The sequence below is a fragment of the Protopterus annectens genome, chromosome 1.part0 (genome assembly GCF_019279795.1).
Source record: "Protopterus annectens isolate FY-2018-M chromosome 1.part0, PAN1.0, whole genome shotgun sequence".
In the NCBI taxonomy this organism is placed as follows: Eukaryota; Metazoa; Chordata; order Ceratodontiformes; family Protopteridae; genus Protopterus; species Protopterus annectens.
In genome coordinates, this window is record NC_056725.1 from 650,821,989 (window position 1) to 650,841,446 (window position 19,458).

Below are 19,458 nucleotides of genomic sequence, written 5' to 3' on the forward strand. Positions count from 1 at the left end.
TCTGTGCGTCTCGGCTAGTTTTACAGTATACTAAGGAATTATACAGCTGCAGCCAAAACAGTTGCTATATTGCAGGCCTTTGTTCAAAGTATCTTTTGTAGTCCAAGATAAACTGACAGCCCCTCCCCCTACACTTTGGTAAATGTGCCAATATTTTACAAGTATTACAAGAAAAAACATTTTCTGACTTTTCTAAATTTCACAAACATCTTTAATACTACATTCAAGCCATCTTAAAATGTAAAGTTGTATAATCAAACATTTAAAGTTTACAGCTTAGCATTTCAATACTGTGATGCTGCTTATCTAAAATTGTCAAGAGGCGACAACTGCCTTTGAACCACTGACTGATCTAATTGCTCTTTTTTGCTATGAAAGGCATGGCTATATTACAAGCAGCTGTGAATCAGTGTACTTTCTCTCTCTCTCTGCAATAAAGACCATGGAAACAGCCTTTTCCGTTTTGTTTACAGCAGCACAGCTCCTGACTTCAAATTTCTCTCCATCTCTGGTATGTCATGCAAGTGTAGACATATTCCTCTGCAACTTATATGAGAAGTTAAGCTTTAAAAAAGTGGGTGGACTTTCTCTTCTTTTGATACCAAAGTGAGGAAAAGAAAGTTTTAAAAGTACAAGCAGGTTTCAGGTACCTAACACAGTACTGGATTCATACTGTAGGGAGAAAAGAAACCTATTAGTTGGAGTGAAACTGTAGGAGAAGGTGGATTTTTCCTTTAATGGATTGTTAAACCTAAAACCACATCAGCGAAATAAAACAGAAATAGTGGAACAGACCTCCAGCGGAAGAGCAGAAATGCTACGGCCCAATTTCTTGAGAAGCTTATGACAATCAAATCTACATTTCCTTGCCAATAAGCACAAAAAAGGGCATTTTACCTTGAAACAGATAAGTGTACCTAATGACTTGATGTGACAAGTTAACACACATTACTTTCATCTCATGCAACAAACATTTCACAAAGCTTTTCCAACATCAAACCAATGACACTTCTCAGAGTGGCAGCAACTGTGTGAGAGAACAGCTCCATTCCAGTCTTCTGCAGTCTGCAAGTGAAAATCAAGCTGATTTAAAGTATTTGGCACTTCATACAGCACTTAATGAATGTCTGCAAATCTGACAAGCAGCCTAGAAGGGAATGTACAATTAGCCTGCATTTATTTCCAAGCTACAATCAAGGAAAATGTTTTGAAGTACAAAAATTACAAGTGTTTACATCTTTTAACAACCTATGCTTTAAAGATCAAAACGTCAGTAAAAACCTGGAAAAAAAATCCATAATGTGGTACACAACTGTTGTATGCATGTTAAATTAGCACTGTTCACATCTGTCACAATAAACTGAGCTTGCCCTTTTAATAAAATGAAGACAATCTTTCCGTGGTACTCCTTTAAATACATTTATGTTTCGGCTTTACTAAGTAATCACATTAAGGCAACGTATGTACTCTTCTGCTGATGTACCATTTACTTGCAGTAAAACAAAAACAAACAATCAGACATTTGCATTAAAAAACTCAATTTTAATTGAAGAGTTAACTATGTAGAAACTGGATATTTACTGTTGTGCCACCACAATAATGGGATGATTTCAATGATGAAAATGTTAATGCTCGGCATACCTAAAGAAGCCTTTTGCAAAAGGTACCACTGAAAGGCTGGGTACTAAAACTACTCATCCAACATGCAATGGTACTTATGCAGCTAGGACAACCCTTTGTACAGACGAAGAACACATGAATAAAGGCTAGTTGCTGAAGGTAAAATATACCCGCCAGATAAGGAAAAAGGATGCAACACTCAAAACACCAAGTATGATTAAATAATGGTCAGTCAATATGAAAACTGAATTTGACTGATGTGGGACACGACTCCTAAGGGAAGTTCTGAGCGAAACCAAGCTAATCCTTCAAACAATGGAACATTTCAAGATGCCAACCAGTCTGAAGAATCTGATGGAAGGACAAACTAGACTTTTCACATGGACAAGGAAAAGATTTCAAAATACTGGTACCTACTGTATATCGAAGATCCACACTTTTTGTAAAACTTCATAAAGCCCAGAAAAACATTTGCTGTGGGTCACTTACTGATCAGCGCATCTAGCTGTTACTCCTGCATACTTAACCAGAGGAACAGTCACCTTCTGTACTGCCATATGGTAAACAGTACTCAAAACTCATTTTGGGTTTGATGCAAACTTTTAGGCATTCACAATAATCCTCACCTTTAAAAAAAAATCAATGAAAATGGAATCTTAACTTGTGTCAGGGCAGTGGAAGACTGCCTGAGAGGCAGTCATCCACATATGGAAAACTAGACTCCATTACCTTTCAAAATGCACTATGTAAAACTGCCCTGGTGCAGGTGAAGTCCAAAAGCATGTTTCCTAAAATGGACTGACTGGTTGTGCATAAACATGCACATCCCACATAGAAAGAAATTACTGGAATCAAGGGAAACTGGTGCTGGCATTCTAAACTTTCTTTAGAAACCTAAAACACTCCTCTGAGACTGGTTCCACAGCTTCCTTTAATACTTGCTTAAACGTGAAGTTAAGTTTTGTAGAATAAGACTGCCAAAGTAAATGCAGAAAAGAGTTAAATATACAAAAAGAATACACTGGCAAATTAAACAAACAAAAATACAAACTGGAGTAAGGAAACAAAGCAAAAATAAGTAGGCAACAAGGAGCCATAACCAAAGACAAAGTTCGGTATAAACATCATGAAACAGTCAAATGGCAAGTATCACAGCTCAGGCAGTGAAAATCTCAAAATGACTGGCTAGCAGATAAGAACAGGCCACAGACATAAAAACGAACTGCATAGAACTGATGCAGTACAGTTTCACAGCTGCACCGATGGCTGCAGGACAAGTGTGGTAATTACGTTTAATCGCAAATAGATGTGTACCCTGTGAAAGGATAACTGAGCAGGCACAGAGACCCAATAAAGAATGCCATCACGGGCAAATAACTCTCGCATGACTGCCTTTTTGCTATGTGACAAACCATTCCGCAATGCCCAATTTTGCTGTCACACAGACCAATAAAAAATGCCAAAAATGTGGTAGACACCCACAAGAATATCTGAACCAATCAAGATTAAGGGTATTTAAAAAAAAAAAAAAAAAAAAAAGCTCCACTTGTTGAAATACTCCAACTTGACACTCCACTGACAGAAGGCAGCATCTCTACTTCCAAATACTGGAAGCAAGACAATATAGCGCAGCAATTTGATGGATGCATTAATATAAAAAGAGATGAAACAAGAGGATAAATGAAACCAACTCATCCTCCTGTTACTGAACCTTTAATGGACTATCACAATGTTTGTGATGCATAAAGCTTTCTTACAGTGAAATTTAAAGCACACTAGTTTTGAAGTAGGTTTCTTAAGTTGGAGAGTGAAATGACAACTCTTAAAATATTACTTCCTGCAGTCACCTGGCCGTCGTGCTCAATAAGCTTGAGAACTTCGTACATTAATTATATAACCTTGGGAAAAAAAGTTTCTTGCAGATTGATGCTTATAGATTCATAGGCAATTACTACGATAGCTGCCACTGTGGGCTATTGAAAGGCTGACCAGCTTCCAGAAGAATTGTGTTTCTGCAGCAAAACAAATTTTTACCAAACAATGGAGATCAAAGTCCTGGATTTTGGTCTCCCCCCAACTCCAATACTCTGGACAGGCATCCCTAAAAATACTAACACATCCTCAGGAAGGTAGTAAAAAACTAACAGTGGCACAGTATTGTAGGACTACCACTAATGCAATGAAAGGCACACTTTACATGACTACCCACCCTGGTGGCTTACATCCTGTTAAATTCTAACATTTCTGTCCTTAATGTTGTTTTAAGCTTTCAATATTTGCCACTCGGTCTAAAACTGTTCTTGTATAGAAAAAAGGTCAAAACTTGACAGCTCACACAATCAAAGTTACAGGGGGAAAAACCTTCACTAACACCGTTTTAAAAGCTTGTGTGTTCCAGTATGACAAGTAGAACTTCAAAGTTAAAATCATGCTACACTGGCCATCAAAGCCCACCATTTCTAATCAGTATACGGCACCTGAAAACGGATGACCCACCTTAAAAATCCTTAACAATATAATATAACAGCTTTCAAGATGCAGAATGCTATTACAAATCCTCTGCTAGAAAGGCTTCATTTAATAATGTACAGCCGTGGTGGTGCAGCGGTAGCATTGTCACCTCACAGCAAAAGGTTCTCCCATTAAGAGTCTCGGCTGGAGCGCCTTCTGTGTGGAGTCTGCATGTCCTTCCCCACTGTCGAGTGGCGTTTGAAAGACATGTGTGAATGGGTGTGCCTTCGTTGAAGGTTGGGTGTCGAGCCGGCACCTCGGCACCATGAAAATCTACTGCCAATCATTAGCGGACCAGAGTTCCGCTGTGGCGACCCCTAACCGGGAAAAGCTGAAAGAAGAACTAGTAGAAAGTGTTACTAATGTTCAAACCTGTGTATGCTTGGCCTTGATAAAGTATATCCTTTTACTGTAAATTCTATCATAAGACAAGGTGTCTGAAGAAACTAAAACATATAATTTGTCAAGTTTGTTCCAGGGTGGGAGTACTTCAGAGGTGAAAAATCCTCACTAATTTACCTCTTTGGGGGCACATCAGCCTCTGCCCAAGTTCTATAACTCTCAAAAATCCTGGTGAATGCCCTATTTATTTTTATGTACCACTTACAATGCCAACTGAAAGTCAGAAAGAAAATGTTACTGGTGAAGCTGTAACTGGCACAACAATTCAGTAACTTAAACAAAGGTGTGAACAGTGAAGCAGCTTCACAATTCTATTCCAGTCTAAATTTTTCTTCAAGCAGCCAAGAAAAACAAAACATGCAGAGACAGCAGGGCCTGAAATAAAAGGTGGTCAAGATTTAAGAAGAAGGATACTTTACCCCTGAATTACACCCAGGAACTTGAATACTACTGTTTTTTTTTTTTTTTTTTAAGGGCTTTTTTTGAAATAAAGACATTTATCTTCCAGTACCATGTGACATGCTTCCCTGCTTGCTAAATACACACACACACATATATATATATATATATATATATATATATATATATATACATATATATACATACACACACACACATACATCTATATTTTTAGCAAAACTTCTGAGGTTTTTAAGAAGGCCCGAAAAACACGTCACAGATTTCCCTAAAATGCTGAGCTTCTAAAACAAATCACACAAGGAACGAAAAGTCTCTTAAGAATATATCTACAGCAATCAGTTGTGACCTTCCATTGTGAAGACAAAGAAAACTGCCCTTCCAAGATTATAATAAAAAGGTATAACTTGTAAAATGATTAATGGAGATAAAAAGCCATTAAAAGCATAAAACCAAACATATTTCTATGTCAAAATGAAGCAGAAAAGATGTGTTTGAAAAATGTTGGCTTAATGACATGAAACATTCTGCCAACATAGTAAAATTAAATCCTAAAGCTTGCAGAAGTACTGCTGGGGAAAATTTGGAGCACAGAAAGCCTTCCCATGTAAATATTTCTTCAACTGATGAGATGGTTAAAACACTGCAACATATACATCTTGCCTGAAGAGTCAACATGAGTGGAAATCATAGCACAGGGTACTCTAGGTTTATTAACATAATGCATGGAAAAGAATTTTTGGGGGTGATTAATAAACCAGGTCTTTTGTTCAACTGTGACATGAAAATCTGAAGAAATCCCATGCCATATGTGCTGTGTGTCACTTTTTTCTGGCTAGGTGGGTGGGGATTTTTATTCTTAAGATGCAGCAACTTCAAAACAGGGGATGCAAGGTTACTGGCAAAGTACTAATTTTACTGCCTTTTTCCCTGTTTTTTTTGATGGAAAACTGCATTTCATTAGTTTACAATAATGGGATAGGATCACACAGACGGGAAAAATTGATCAACTCTGTCTAGCACAAAATACTTGTACAAAATGGTGAAAGAAATGCAGTCTTGTGAGGACTACGTCTGTATGAAGGGGAGTCTAAAGCAAGCCATTACTAAAGGACTGCTGGATGGTCCCAGCTCCTGCCAGTACCACTCCCAATAACATGGTACCAACTACAAAAGGCTCAACACCCAAAATGTATTTTGTTTTCTTTTTAATTCACCATATCTATTTTTTTCCTATTAGTAATATTCTATTAATGAAAGTTTTAGAACTCTCTCCAAGGACAGTATTCAAAGGACAGCAATTTCAGGCAGGGAAGAATATTAAATGCAGTCAGACTCAAGACAAGGTGTGTATTGTCATCTAAATAGTGAAACTAGAAGATAGGAAAATGTGCCATGTCCAACAGGTTCTCCTAAATGTGTCGAGCAGTTCTTAATGTTGAAAAAACTCCTATTGAAAACCTATCAATTTAGTTGGGTATGCACAAAGGCTTCTTTCTACTAAAAGCACTTATGGCATTTAAAGGTATAACTCACTTTCTGCAGGAAGCTATTAAATTGAAACTATAGCAACTATAAGAGCAGACAGTGCAACAAGATATAAAACATTTATCAGAGTTTATAGAAAGTTATGTAACTACCTGGTCTAACTTAAAAACATCAAAATTTCAAATACTAAAAATGGCAAGAACTCACCTCAATGCCCACAAAAGACCTGAACTGCATTACTAGTATGGCAGTTCTTTTCTCCTGCTAATCAAACATCATTGACTTTCCTTTTACTACAGAAAAATTAAAAAAAAAAATCTGAAAAGGGCAATTGTAATCCTCCTTCATGAAGTAAACATACCCTCTGTAAACCCATTTGAAGTTAACAGTACAAAATTATTTTCAATATATATTGTACTGTCTAGGTCAAGAGTACATTTGTTTGCCTGACAACTCTGCGATTCTCTTTCTAAACTTTAAGACCTAACAATATTTTCCTTACTGAGGAAAAGGTTCAAAGTCTTATCAAGGACATAAACAGTAAACACAAAAACTACTTTTTCTTATTTCCTCCCAGAAGACTGGCCTGGGAGTGGAGGTTGGTACTGGTATGATGACTGTTGTCCCATATACCCAATAGCTGAAGGTGGAGGGGAAAACTGCTGTGACATCAGCGGCTGTGGTGCAGTGGATGGTGGCTGGGATCCCCTCCCCACTCCAAACTGCCGCTGCTGCCCAGAGCCTTGGGAGTTTCGCCCTCCATACTGCTGCCCAGAGCCTTGGGAGCTTCGTCCTCCGTACTGCTGCTGCCCAGGGCCTTGGGAATTTCGCCCTCCATACTGCTGCTGCTGCCCAGGGCCTTGGGAGCTTCTCCCACTGTACTGTTGCTGTCCAGAGGTCTGGGTGCCTCGCCCTCCATACTGCTGCTGCTGTCCAGAGCTTTGGGAACTTCGCCCACCAAACTGCTGCTGTTGCTGCCCTGTTCCCTGGGAGTTGTTTGAGCCACCATAATCTTGGCGTCCTCCACTACTATAATTACTACCACTAAAGTTAGACCCTGACTGAGACTGCTGAGGTGCAGCTGTTGATGCAGCTGCTGCTGCTGCTGCTGCTGTTCCTCCTGTACCAGTTCCACCTCCACTTCCACCACCAAAATTTCCTTGATTGTAACTGTACTGGTTTTGCGGTCCGCTAAAGTTAGAATTCTGATTTCCAAAACTGTTAAAATTCTGTCTGGCACCTCCTTCCCTTTGGTTGTTTCCAGTTCCAATGCCAGTGTCTCTACGATCCCCAGTGGAGTTGCGTCCTCCACGATCTCGGAAGCTTCCAGTCCCTCTCTCTCTACCTGCACCATCTTTCAAACCACGAAGCCTTCGATTACACTCCTCCTGGTACATCAGATTAGGATTATTGCTTGCAGATGTGCGGTAACGAGGACGACCACCTAAAAAAAAATTCAGATATTACCATTTTCAACAAACACTGCAAATGCTCTAAGCCAGGTGGTCAAATTATAAAACAAAGTATGGTTGCAGGCACACAATACACTTAATATAACAGATCTGTAAGAAGTTCCTCTCTGCCCTTTTAACTGATAGGACTATATGTTAAAGAAACTTTGATCAATTTGCATTCAAGAGATTTTCAGGCTGCCTGGTTCGTATCATTTTGTTAGACCAGACAGGCTCACTGGACACTCAATCCCTTTTAAGGGGAGAACAGCGAACAATGACTGATTAAGCGACTTGCTCAAGGTCACATAGGCAAGCAAGGGCTGAGGGAATCAAAATCTGTTTCACAGGAAAGAACAGTTGTGTAAAATCTTACCATAACCATAGATATCCTTCTCTTCCATGTTCCAGTATTCTAAACATGATGGATCTTCCACATGAGGTGACCCAAACGTCCGGCTCCTCTGCTGTATGATGCGTGGGATGTCACACGTAGGTGCCCACAGTGTCTGCATGCACTGAACTCAGTAAGGGAAAAAGGAATAGAAACAAGATGCCCTAAGAGAGAGGGATAGGAATACTGCAACACAGAAGAGAAGGACATCTATGGTTATGGTAAGATTTTACACAACTGTTCTATGTCCTTCTATTCTCATGCTGCAGTATTCTAAACATGAGGGAGAACATGAAGGCTCAATCTGTGAAATGTGAGGAGGAGATGGAGGAACTCTCCAGTAAACCACATAGGATGGCTTTAGCAAAACCTGCCCTAGAGATGGTGACCAGTTTGTAATGTTTAGCAAATGTGTGGACTGATGTCCAAGTGGCTGCCTCTAGAATGGATGCTGTATCTAGTCATTTGAAAAAAGACCCTGATGAGGCCACAGCCCTTGTGGATTGAGCAAGCTCTGCTTGACTTACAAAGCCATGTCCGACACAGCCCTACTTGAAATGCTACACCTAAAGAAATCCCACTGTGCCACACGCTCCAGAGATCACAGCCTCATTACTACAATTAACAGAACATGCTAGATGGACAGGTTCATCTCCTAAAGACTGCCCACACTATGGAATAAGCTTCCCATTCATGTCAAGCAGAACACCTCACTGGCCCTCAAGAGAAATCTTGACAGGTGGATGGGTAACAAAGTTCACCCCAGGATCACTCCAGTTGCCCTACTGGAAAGGGGCACTGTGAACTAACATCGGGTGGCACAGTGCCTGGGCAACTGTTTTGGGCTAGGCTTGTAAAGGCTCCAGGCCCACTAGCCTAGTACACACCTATGAACCTAAGAAATGTTTGCCATGGAAGGAGTAACAGAAGGATATGGTGTTAGAAATCTAAGAAGAAATAGTTTGCTTGGAGACTGCTTTTACTAGAGCCCTGGGATGAAAGGATACCCACAGCTGGTTTGACTTTCTGATGTGCTTGGTCTTGTCTAGGTAGAATCTACCTTGTCTGTGCACATCCAGGGAATGGAGCACTCTCTCACTGTCATTTTGAGGAGAAGAAAAGAAAGTGGGTAAATGAATAAATTGATTAAGCGACAGTTCATTGTCCACTTTAGGCATGAAGTTGGTACAGACAGAGACTCCATTTTTATGGAATATTAAGTAGGATGGGTTTTGGCCATGAGTGCTTGTAAGTCTAAAACCCTCCTGGTAGAAGTTAAGGCTACTAGAAGCACTGTTTTCCAAGTGCACATCTTTAAGGTGGCTGAGGCTGCTGGTTCAAAGGGAGCAGTTGAGAGTTTTTCTAGAATAAAATTCAGATCCCAAGGGCAAGAGATGGGGTTTCCTTGGTTGTCTGATGTGTAGGACCCCCTTAAGAAAAAGCTTACCTCTAATCTGGATAGTAATGGTGAGTTGAGATGTAAGCAAGCAGAGGCAGCTGATAAATGGACTTTCACTGAAGAATATGAAAATTCAGACTTAAGTAGCCCACACAGATAAGACGAAACTAAAAGTACATCTGCCCTAAAGGGATCTAGTAGACACCAAATGAAGAACCTTTTCCATTTGCATAAACAGGATCTCCTAGAAGTGCACTTCCTGGCCTCCTGCAGGAGAGAAAGCATGTCTTCTGAATAAAGGTATCTAAAAGAGATCAAAAGTTTAACATCCACAGGGTTAGACAGAGTTTGTAAGTGTGGCTGGATAAGGGGATCCCTTTTGCTGTGTGATCAGATCTACCTTGTGAGGCAACTTGTGTTGATTGCCTCTGGCTAGTGAAAAAAGAAAGGGGAACCAGTGCTGCCTTGGCCAGAAGGGGATCACTAACAAGATTTTTGGCTTGTCCTGTTGAATTTTCAGCAGGACTTTCTGTATGACAGAGAAGGGGGAATGCATACAGAAATATCCCCTTCCATGAGACTGTGAAGGCATCCACCTTCCACGCTTGTGGGGAGGGGGCTCTTGTGCAGAATAACTGTAGTTGTCTGTTCAGAGGGAAGGCAAACAGATTTGTGGAGTACCCCACCGGTGCACAATGTCCAGGAAGACATCTCTGTACAACATCCATTCATGATGCTGTGATAGTGACCTGCTGAGAGCATCAGCCTGAACATTGGTTTGTGAAGGGATGTAAACTACCTGCAGTATCATTTTGGAGAGGGTAGCCATTTCCCAAGCCTGGATGGCTAGCCTGCAGAGGAAGTAAGATTTTGTCTGACCTTGCTTGTTGATGTACCACAGGACTGTGGTACTGTCTGTAAAAATGTTGACAGGTCCTGGACAAATAAGAGGAATGAATGCTTTTAGGGTTAGGATAAGAGCGGTCATCTCAATGATGGTAATGTTTTTTCAGAAGGCAAGTGTCCCATTGCCCTTGAGCCTTCAGGCCTTTCATTGTAGCCTCTCACCCAAAGTATCATGCATCCGTGTACATCTGTTGAGCTGTTGGGAGTGGTTGTAATGGTAGTCCTGGATTCAGATGAATTTGCTGGATCTACCACTGGATTTACTTCTTGAGACAGGAAAGGAATGGGACCTGAAACTAGTGGATCAGGGTGCTGAGACCAAACATTCTTCAGGTACCACTGTAAACCTGGCTAGGGTTAGTATTGGGAGCGTGGCCCCCATGAGACCCAGGGAGTGAAGGAACTCCCTTGGCTGACATGGAGTTGGTCAGGAGTAGTTTTTGGAAGTGGTCAATGATGTGACCTTGACCGGGCGAAGGAAGGCCTTCATCAGATCTGTCCTTATTCTGCAGCCCAGGATAATCTGATCTTTGGTAGGAGTAAGGAATAATTTGAGATGGTTGATTGTAAAGCCTAGCCCTTCGAGGAGAGATATGGTGAATTGAAGGTGTTTTAATAGGATGTTTGGTTGATCTGCCTGAATGAGGAGGTCATCCAAGTATGGGCAGATTTGAATCCCTCTCGTCCTGCAAAAGGCCACTACCAGGGCCAGGCATTTTGTAAATACCCTTGGCGCTGTGGACAAGCCAAAGGACAAGACAGTAAACTGATAGTGTAAGGACTGTACAGCAGAAAAATGCGGGAATTTTAGGTAGGGTGGATGGATATGCATCCTTCAGGTCTACAGTGGCCAGGAATGATCTGGGAGTCAAAAGGGGAAGAAGGGTACGGAGTGAGAGCAGGTGGAAGGTGGGTACATACAGAAAAGGGTTTAGTAGGAACAGGTCCAGGACGGGTCTCCATGGGCTATCCTTTCTTGGGAAAAGGAAGATTCTGGAGTAGAAGCCTTGGCCTCCTGTCCTGGAGAAACACTTTGTATTGTGCCCTGTTGAATGAGGCCTCATATGACTTGTGGAAGTAGATGTGTTTGGTCCATTGGGGGTTGTGGGAAACCTTTTTGGAGAGGGGTTTCCCACCAGGTCATGAAGTAGCCCTTTTCCACAACTGACAAGACCCAGTTGTCTGAAGTGATCTTCTGCCACAGGGGAAGACAATGAGAGAGAGAGGCAGAAAAGGGGCAGGGGATTTGGAAAAAAACTGAGGTTGACCAGTTAGGAAAGGGCCATTTGTGAAGAGACTGGTCTGGGTGAGGATTATTTCCTGGCACCTTTCCTAAATTTGGAAGTGGGTGCTATGGAAACCTTCCTGACTAAAGTTGGTTTGGAGGGATAGTCTCTGTAAAACTTAGGCACAGGTGAGACAAAGATGTTTAAGGTCCTGCAGCTCGTTGCCTTTTTCCGGCAGGTTTTTAAACAATTCTGCTGACTGTTTACCGAAGAGAAAGTAATTGTCAAGAGGAATATCCATAATCTTGTTCTTAAAATCATCTGGTAATGGCTGAAGTCTAAGTCAGGAGTATCTGGTGAGCACTGAAGCTGACGCAGCAGACCTGGATGATGCTTCTACAACACTGTAGCTGCATTTAACTGAATGTCTAGTGACTTGAGCAGCTAGGCAGAGGTTGGAGGCAAACTGTGCCTTAAAAGGACCATCAGGAATGGAGGAAAGCTAATACATGGCCTGTGAGACAAGATCCAAAGTGTAGCTCACCATATGAGTTTGGTAATTGATGGCTCTTAAAAGCCAGCGTGGAAGTGTAGATTTTCTTGCCAGTCTGTTCGTCATTTTACTGATTTTGTCTGATGGAAATGAGGAAGATGGAATATGTCTGGATTGCTTGTCCGCCGAGGCAGCAATCACAGCTGGGTCTGCCATAGGAGGCTTGATGAAGTATTTAAAGTAATCAGGAACTTTACAGAACCTGCCTGGTCTCTTTAGAGCTGGAGGTTGAGACTCTGGTGCTTTTGAAGCTGATGCAAAGGCATCCAGGTAGGCTGGGATCATCGAAGAAATGGCTGAGGGAGAGGGGGATTCCATCTGCATTAGTTCATAATACCTTTTCTGCACTTCTGTCATTTCTGTGGAATCCCATTTTAAATATTCCTGCATTTTTGAAATGGTTGCCTCAAAGGTTACATTCATCAGGTGGGGAATCACCCTATAAGGTATACTCTTCTGGAAAGCAGTATCACAAGGGAGATGCTAGTTGAGAGGCATAAGAGAGGGACTCATCAGAAGAGGAGGAACAGGCCTCCTCTAAATTCTCAGGTCGGGGTAAGGGGCCCAGGGAATCAGGCCTGGGGCTCAAAGATAGTACAGTAGCAGGCGCTCGGGAGAAAGAAAGCTCAAGAGCCATAAAAACCATTAAAAAGGGACTGAGAAAATCCTTGTCAGGCTGGCAAGCCTTCAGACAGAGCAGACAGAAGTCTGGTCTTCTGCTTTCTTTTCAGAGAAAGGATGTTTGCTATCGGCTGAACAACCGAGGGCGTAGGATCAGAGGCCTGCAAAGGGCTTTTACAGGAATCCTCTGGAATGGAAGTTAACACTAACCTATCAGACAGAACCTAACCCCCTGACATTGGGAAGCCGATGTCCAGGTACCTCCGTGGACATGCAGGCTGGAGAAACTAGGGCAGCATCCGAAGCGGCACGCACTGAAGTCTCCAATACCATTGGACATTCCTCAGCCCCCAAATCAGCAGCTGTCATGACGTCCGAGCTCTGAGGCGCAGTCACTTTTGCTGGCCTAGAAATTTCGGCCTTCTTTCTCAGTGGTTCACCTGAGATGGCCGGTGTCACTTCCATGCTTAAGGTGAGCTGGTTAAGGTGCTGTCTTTTAATTAATAAGTTCAGGGCTGAAAGATGGCTGCACAATGTTTTCTTGTTAGGAACAAACGACTGGCAGACGGAACATGCTTTGTAGTCGTGGGTAGGCACAGGCAGCGGTTGTGCCAGTCTTTGTCCGGAATTTGATGTCCGCACATACATTTTCCCTTCCTAGATGACATGGATGGAATTAACCAATAGGAAAGACAAAACAGCAACCAAGCTAGAAAAGAGATTCCCCAACGGGGTACTTACCTTTCAGAAGTCACTCTGCGTGGAGCTGAACGAGCAAGTGGACGTTTGACTGGTGGCAGAGAAGTTCTGAGGTAAGTGTGCACAGACGTCACATTTATGGCCCATGGTTTATGGTACGACCCACGCACCATACAGCAGCCAGGCTAAGCTTTTGTAGATGAGTGGGACATTCAGATTGCCGGAGGCGGAGGACTTATAGTTATGTACTTACCATAACTTGGCATCTGTGCTATCTGTAGTCACCATTCATCACATTAAGGTCTTGGATCAGATCTGATCTGAGCCGGCATACTCAGAACACAGCTTAGCTCAAGCACCTCCCTTCCCATAATGCTCTGCTGCTCTACACTCCCTCAGATCAAGTTTGCATAAGAAAGTAAGACCGACCAAAGTACTTAAGAAAAACAGAACCACCAAATCCAACCAATCTTCCAGGAAGGGGGCTGGAGGGTGGTATCGTGATGAATGGTGACTACAGATGACACAGATGCAAAGTTAGGGTAAGTACATAACTATACATCTGATGTTATATAGTCACCATTCCTCACATTAGGGTCAGAGTCCCCAGCTATCTAAATCCTGGGAGGTCTCAAGGTAGGACATACCGAAGAACCGCGGAGCCAAATGAAGCCCCTCCTCTGGAAACCAAATCCAACTTATAGTGGGAAATGAAAGTGTGGGGAGAAGACCACGCTGCTGTTGCACAAATGTCATCTAAAGATTGACAATCTGCAAAGGCAGTGGAAGTAGAAACTGCCCTGGTAGAATGAACCCCTCAGTGGTGTAGTCAAGGAAATACCTTCTGAAGAATAAATGAAGGAAATACATTGCGAAATCCAATGGGAAACGGTGACTTTCGAAATACCTCTGCCCTTTCTATTCATAGAAAAGGCAACAAACAGTTGGTCTGAATGCGTAAATTCTCGCATTCTATGTAAATCAAATTCGAAGTTGATGAACACCCAATTTGCGCAGAATATATTCCCCTTTATTGGAATAGTTAGGAAAAAATACTGGGAGATGAATACATTAATTGAGATTCACTGGTAAGGCCACTTTAGGCATGAAAGATGGATCTGATTTCAGAGACACCCCTGTTCTTGTGGAAAACTAAGTAGGGCGGCTTGATAGTAAGAGCTTGTAAATCCAAAACTCTCTTTGCCAAAGTTATTGCCACTAAAAAGACAGTCTTCCAGGAAAAAAAAATAATATTGGATGAAGCCGCTGGTTCAAAGGGTGGTTTTGTCAAAGCCTGCAGGACCACAGTCAGATCCCATGGGGGAGAAAGGGTTTTTGCAGGTGGTCGTAATAGACAACCCCCTTTTAAAAAGGCCTTACAGAGGCGTGCAGAAAAGGCAGAATCACAAAGGTAAAAATTCAAAATCGCTGCCAACTGTACCTCGATAGTGGAAAAACTAGCCCCTTCCATAAAGAGAGAGGTCAAAGAGAGAAGTATTTCGGGAATAGGGGCAGAGAAGTGGTCTAAATTCCTATTCTTCACCAAAACCGAAAACCTCTTCCATTTACTGGAATACACTTTCCTAGTAGAGGACCTCTGGGAAGCAAGAATAATCTCCTTTACAGGTGAAGCTAGCCAGGACTTAGCCAAAATCACTGGAAGTGGACATACCACACTGTCAGGCATAGGGTCGGAAGGTTCAGGAGTGGTAGGAGAGAAGGAAGAGATAGCAGATCCAGAACTGGATCAAGCACCCAGGATGGATGCTTCAAATGAGACCGTAGGAGGGGGAACCACACCTGCCAATGCCAAAAGGGGCAATGAGGATCAGTTGACTCTTGAGGCGTTGACTCTTGAGGCGTCTGGCTTTCTGAACTACTATGGGAATTAGAGGCAATGGAGGAAAGGCATAAAGGAGACCCCAAGGCCAATCATGGGTGAGCGCATCCCTGGGGGACTCCCCCTCTGGGGGGATCAATGCAAAGATGCAAAGAAGTTGCCGCATTTGTAGTTGAGAGGAGATGCAAATAGATTGCAGCTCGGATAACCCCACCGACGGAAGATCTGTTGAGCCACCACTGGGTTCAGGGACCACCCGTGAGGAGTCAATGAGCCCTACTCAATTTGCCCGCCAACATGTTGGATGCTCCGGGAATGTGCGTTACAATGAGAAAGCACCCCATGGCCATCGCCCACTCCCAGACCCACATGGCCTCACAACACAGCATATAAGAACGTGTGCCCCCCCCCCCCGCTTATTTATATACCACACAAAGTACAGTTGTGTACCTACCATAAATGTAGATGTTAGAGTGTATTCACTGTTGCAGTCATTACACGTGGGTTATCCTGCTGGCAGGCTACCCGCACTCGGCCTGAATTCCAAAGTCTAGGTCCGGAGTAGGTTGCTGTCGCCTCTTCCCTGACGTCAGTGTGCCAGAGGTATAAAAGATGCAGCAGACGCCATTTTCTTCAGTTTTTCTTGCCCCAGATGTCAGGTGCCCCCAAATTGGTAGGCTGAAAATTATGTCAATAAGTACGCATGCACAAATATAAACATTTACTTCATCTACAAGCAAATACACCACATACGTTGTGTATAGGATAGAGAAGTACAGATAAGTCCCAGCAAAGAAAAGGGGGATGGTGGATGAGTAACCTGGACTGCAACAGTGAATACACTCTAACATCTACATTTATGGTAGGTACACAACTGTACTATGTTCATCGTGTTTCACTGTTGCAGTCATTACACTTGAGTTGAATCCCAAAGCTGAGGTTGGGTGGCTGGGTCTAAATAGCATTAGGAGAGGCTATAAGGCCCTGCAGAACTGCAGTGGCAAAGCCTGCTCAGAATTTAGAGTAGAGAGGTAAGTGGTAGTGCTTGGTAAAAGTGTGCACTAAACTCCAATTTGCAGCCTCTAAAATGTCTTTGGTTGGTACTCCTCTGGGGATGGCTGCTGCTCTGGCTGAGTGAGGCCTAACGCACTTAGGCACTGATTTGCCATGTTGTGAATAGCAGAAATGAATGCAGTGGCCTATCCATTTTGAAATAGTCTGCTTTGAGATGGCCTTTCCTTGTGATCCTGCAGTATATGCTACTAAGAGTTGCTCAGTCTTTCTGAAAGCTTTAGTTCTGTCCACATAGAAGCACAGCTGTCTGTGCATGTCCAAAGAATGCAGAAGTCTCTCACCCTTATTCTGTGAGTTTGGATAAAAGGTAGGCAAATGAATGGTTTGGTTAAGGGCCACACCGGACATTACCTTAGGCATAAATGTCGAGTTCGTCCTCAGAGAAACTCTGTCTGGATGGAAAATAAAAGGTTCCACAGCCATGAGTGCCTGTAACTCTGAAACTCGTCTTGCAGAGGTTATTGCTAGGAGCAGAGCTGTTTTCCAAGTTAAGAACTTTATTTCAGCTGTATTGGCTGGCTCAAAAGGCGGCAGTGTGAGTTTTTCCAAGACATAATTGAGGTCCCATGCAGGTATTGGTGCTCTCCTTGGAGGTCTTATGTTTTTGGCCCCTGTGAGGTACTGTCTTAGCAACGGATGTGAAAAAAATTGTGGTTCTGTATTGTAATGAGCTGAAATGGCAGAGGCATGGATTTTAATTGATGAAAAGGCTAGGTCTTTGTCCAGCATCTCAGTTAGGTATTGTACAATCTGAGGAATATTTGATACAAACGTGTCAATTCCTTGTGCCCGATTCCAAGCACAGAATCTTTTCCATTTTTCTGCATAAGATTTTCTGGTACTGGGCCTCCTGGCCTCCAAAATAACATCCATCACTGCTTGAGAGAGAGGTGTGCTCTGAATGGCTACATTATCCGCCATGCTGCCAGATTTAGGGTTCTGAGTTGGCTGTGCAGGATCTGATGGTTTCGTTGGGTCAGTAAATGAGGAATTAGAGGCAATGTCCAGGCTGGGCCTTGAGACGAGCTCTTTAGGATTGGGTACCAGTGCTAGCGGGGCCAGTCTAGAGCAATCAGAATCATTTTTGGCTTCTCTTGTCTGACTTTTAGGAGTACCTTGGGGAGGAGAGGCAGAGGAGGAAAGGCATATACTGTTTGGGTTTTCCAGCTGAATGACAGAGCATCCACTTTCCATGCTTGCTTGTGATAAGTCCTTGTGCAGAATCTCTGTAGTTGGCAGTTGTGAGGGGAGGCAAATAGATCTATGTCTGGGCATCCCCATTTCTTTATTATCATGCTGAAGACTTGTGGATCCAGTTTCCACTCGTGGGGATCCATGAGGTTTCTGCTTAAGTTAGTCTGCCAGAGTATTTCTTTCCTGGCAGGAATTGTGCTTGCAGGTGTACTTGATAAGTCAATGCTGTGTCCCACAAAGTCATGGCTTGTCTGCAGAGGGGGTAGGAATGAGTGCCTCCCTGTTTATGTACCACATGACTGTAGTATTGTCTGTCCGTATCAGTAGTTGTCCTGGATGGAGTAGATCCTTGAAAGCTGTCAGGGCATTCTGAACAGCTAGCATCTCTTTGATTGACATGAAGATGCCTTTGGCTTGTGGGCCATGTGCCCTGAATACATTTTCCTGCCAAGTGGGCCCCCGAGGCATAGTCTGAAGCATCCGCTGTTATTGACTGCCTGGCTGTGGATAGGGTGAATGGCTGTCCCTTATTGTGGTAACAGGCCTGTTCCCACCATCGAAACTCCTGTTGCAGGCAAGGAACAAGGGTAATTAAAGTTTCCAGGCTGTGACAATGTTGAGTCACAACACTTTTTAGATACCATTGTAGTTTCCTCATATGCAGTCTGGCATATGGAATTAGCAGAATGCAGGATGCCATGAAGCCCAAAGCCTGCAGAATTTTTCTTGCAGATAACTGGGTCGTTGTTGCCAACATTTTGAAGTAAGAAGTCAGTTGCCTTTGTCTGGCGTGAGATAAGCCATCTGGGCAGTTGTATTTAAGCTTGCACCCAGGAATATTATCTCTTGAGAGGGTACTAGTTTTGATTTCTTTTCTTTTACTGTGTACCCAAGGCAAATTAGTAATCTTTTTACAAATGCCAGATGCTTTAGTAGAATGTCCTTGTTCTCTGCTTGAATAAGGTAATTGTCCAAGTAAGGATATATTTGAATTCCTCTGTCTGCAAAATGCAATTACTGGTGCCAGGCATTTTGTGAAGACCTTGGGCGCAGTAGATAAGCCAAAGGGCAGTGCAGAGAATTGGTAGTGCATTGTGCCAGCTATGAATCTGAGGCATCTTCTGCAAGATTGTCTGATTGGAATATGCAGGTATGCCTCTTTTAGGTTCAAAAGTTACAAGCCAAGCCTTCTTGCCCAGCATGGGCAGAAGCTGCTGCAGAGCCAACATTTTGAATTTTGGAGCGTCCAAATATGTATTTAGAACAGACAGGTCCAGTATTGGTCTACAGGCTTAGTCTTTTCTGGGTACCAAGAAAAGTCTTGAGTAAAATCCTTGTCCCTGCTCTTGCTGTGGTACTTGCTGAATTGAATGGCCCTCATGTCCATGAGGGATGAAATTTGTTTTTGTGCATCTGCCCACTGATTGTGCGGCAGGTCTGGCATACCTTTTGCCCTTGGCAGGGTGTGAAAGTGGAACCTGTAGCCCTGGGACACTATATTCAAGACCCAATTGTCCTGGGTGATCCTGTGCCAATTCTGAGAAAAAAGTGCTAGTTTTCCCCCTAAGGGGGCTGCCAAAAGATAAGTGCTTGGTGCTGGTAGAGGAAAGTCAATGGGACTATTTCCTGTATGGCTGTGATTTGTCTTCTCTGCTTTTGGAGG

The 19,458-nt window shown here is 42.8% G+C and overlaps 1 protein-coding gene across 1 annotated transcript in view; it reads right to left on the bottom strand.

The window, feature by feature from the left end:
• Positions 1-5,267: 5,267 nt before the first annotated feature.
• The window catches only part of LOC122793771 (probable ATP-dependent RNA helicase DDX17), a 1,394,853-nt gene continuing 1,380,662 nt past the window's right edge, over positions 5,268-19,458 (bottom strand). The window contains exon 13 of the mRNA XM_044061964.1: positions 5,268-7,882. Within this exon, the coding sequence (XP_043917899.1) occupies positions 7,002-7,882 (881 nt within the window). The 3' untranslated portion in view covers positions 5,268-7,001. The remainder of the gene's footprint in view (positions 7,883-19,458) is intronic.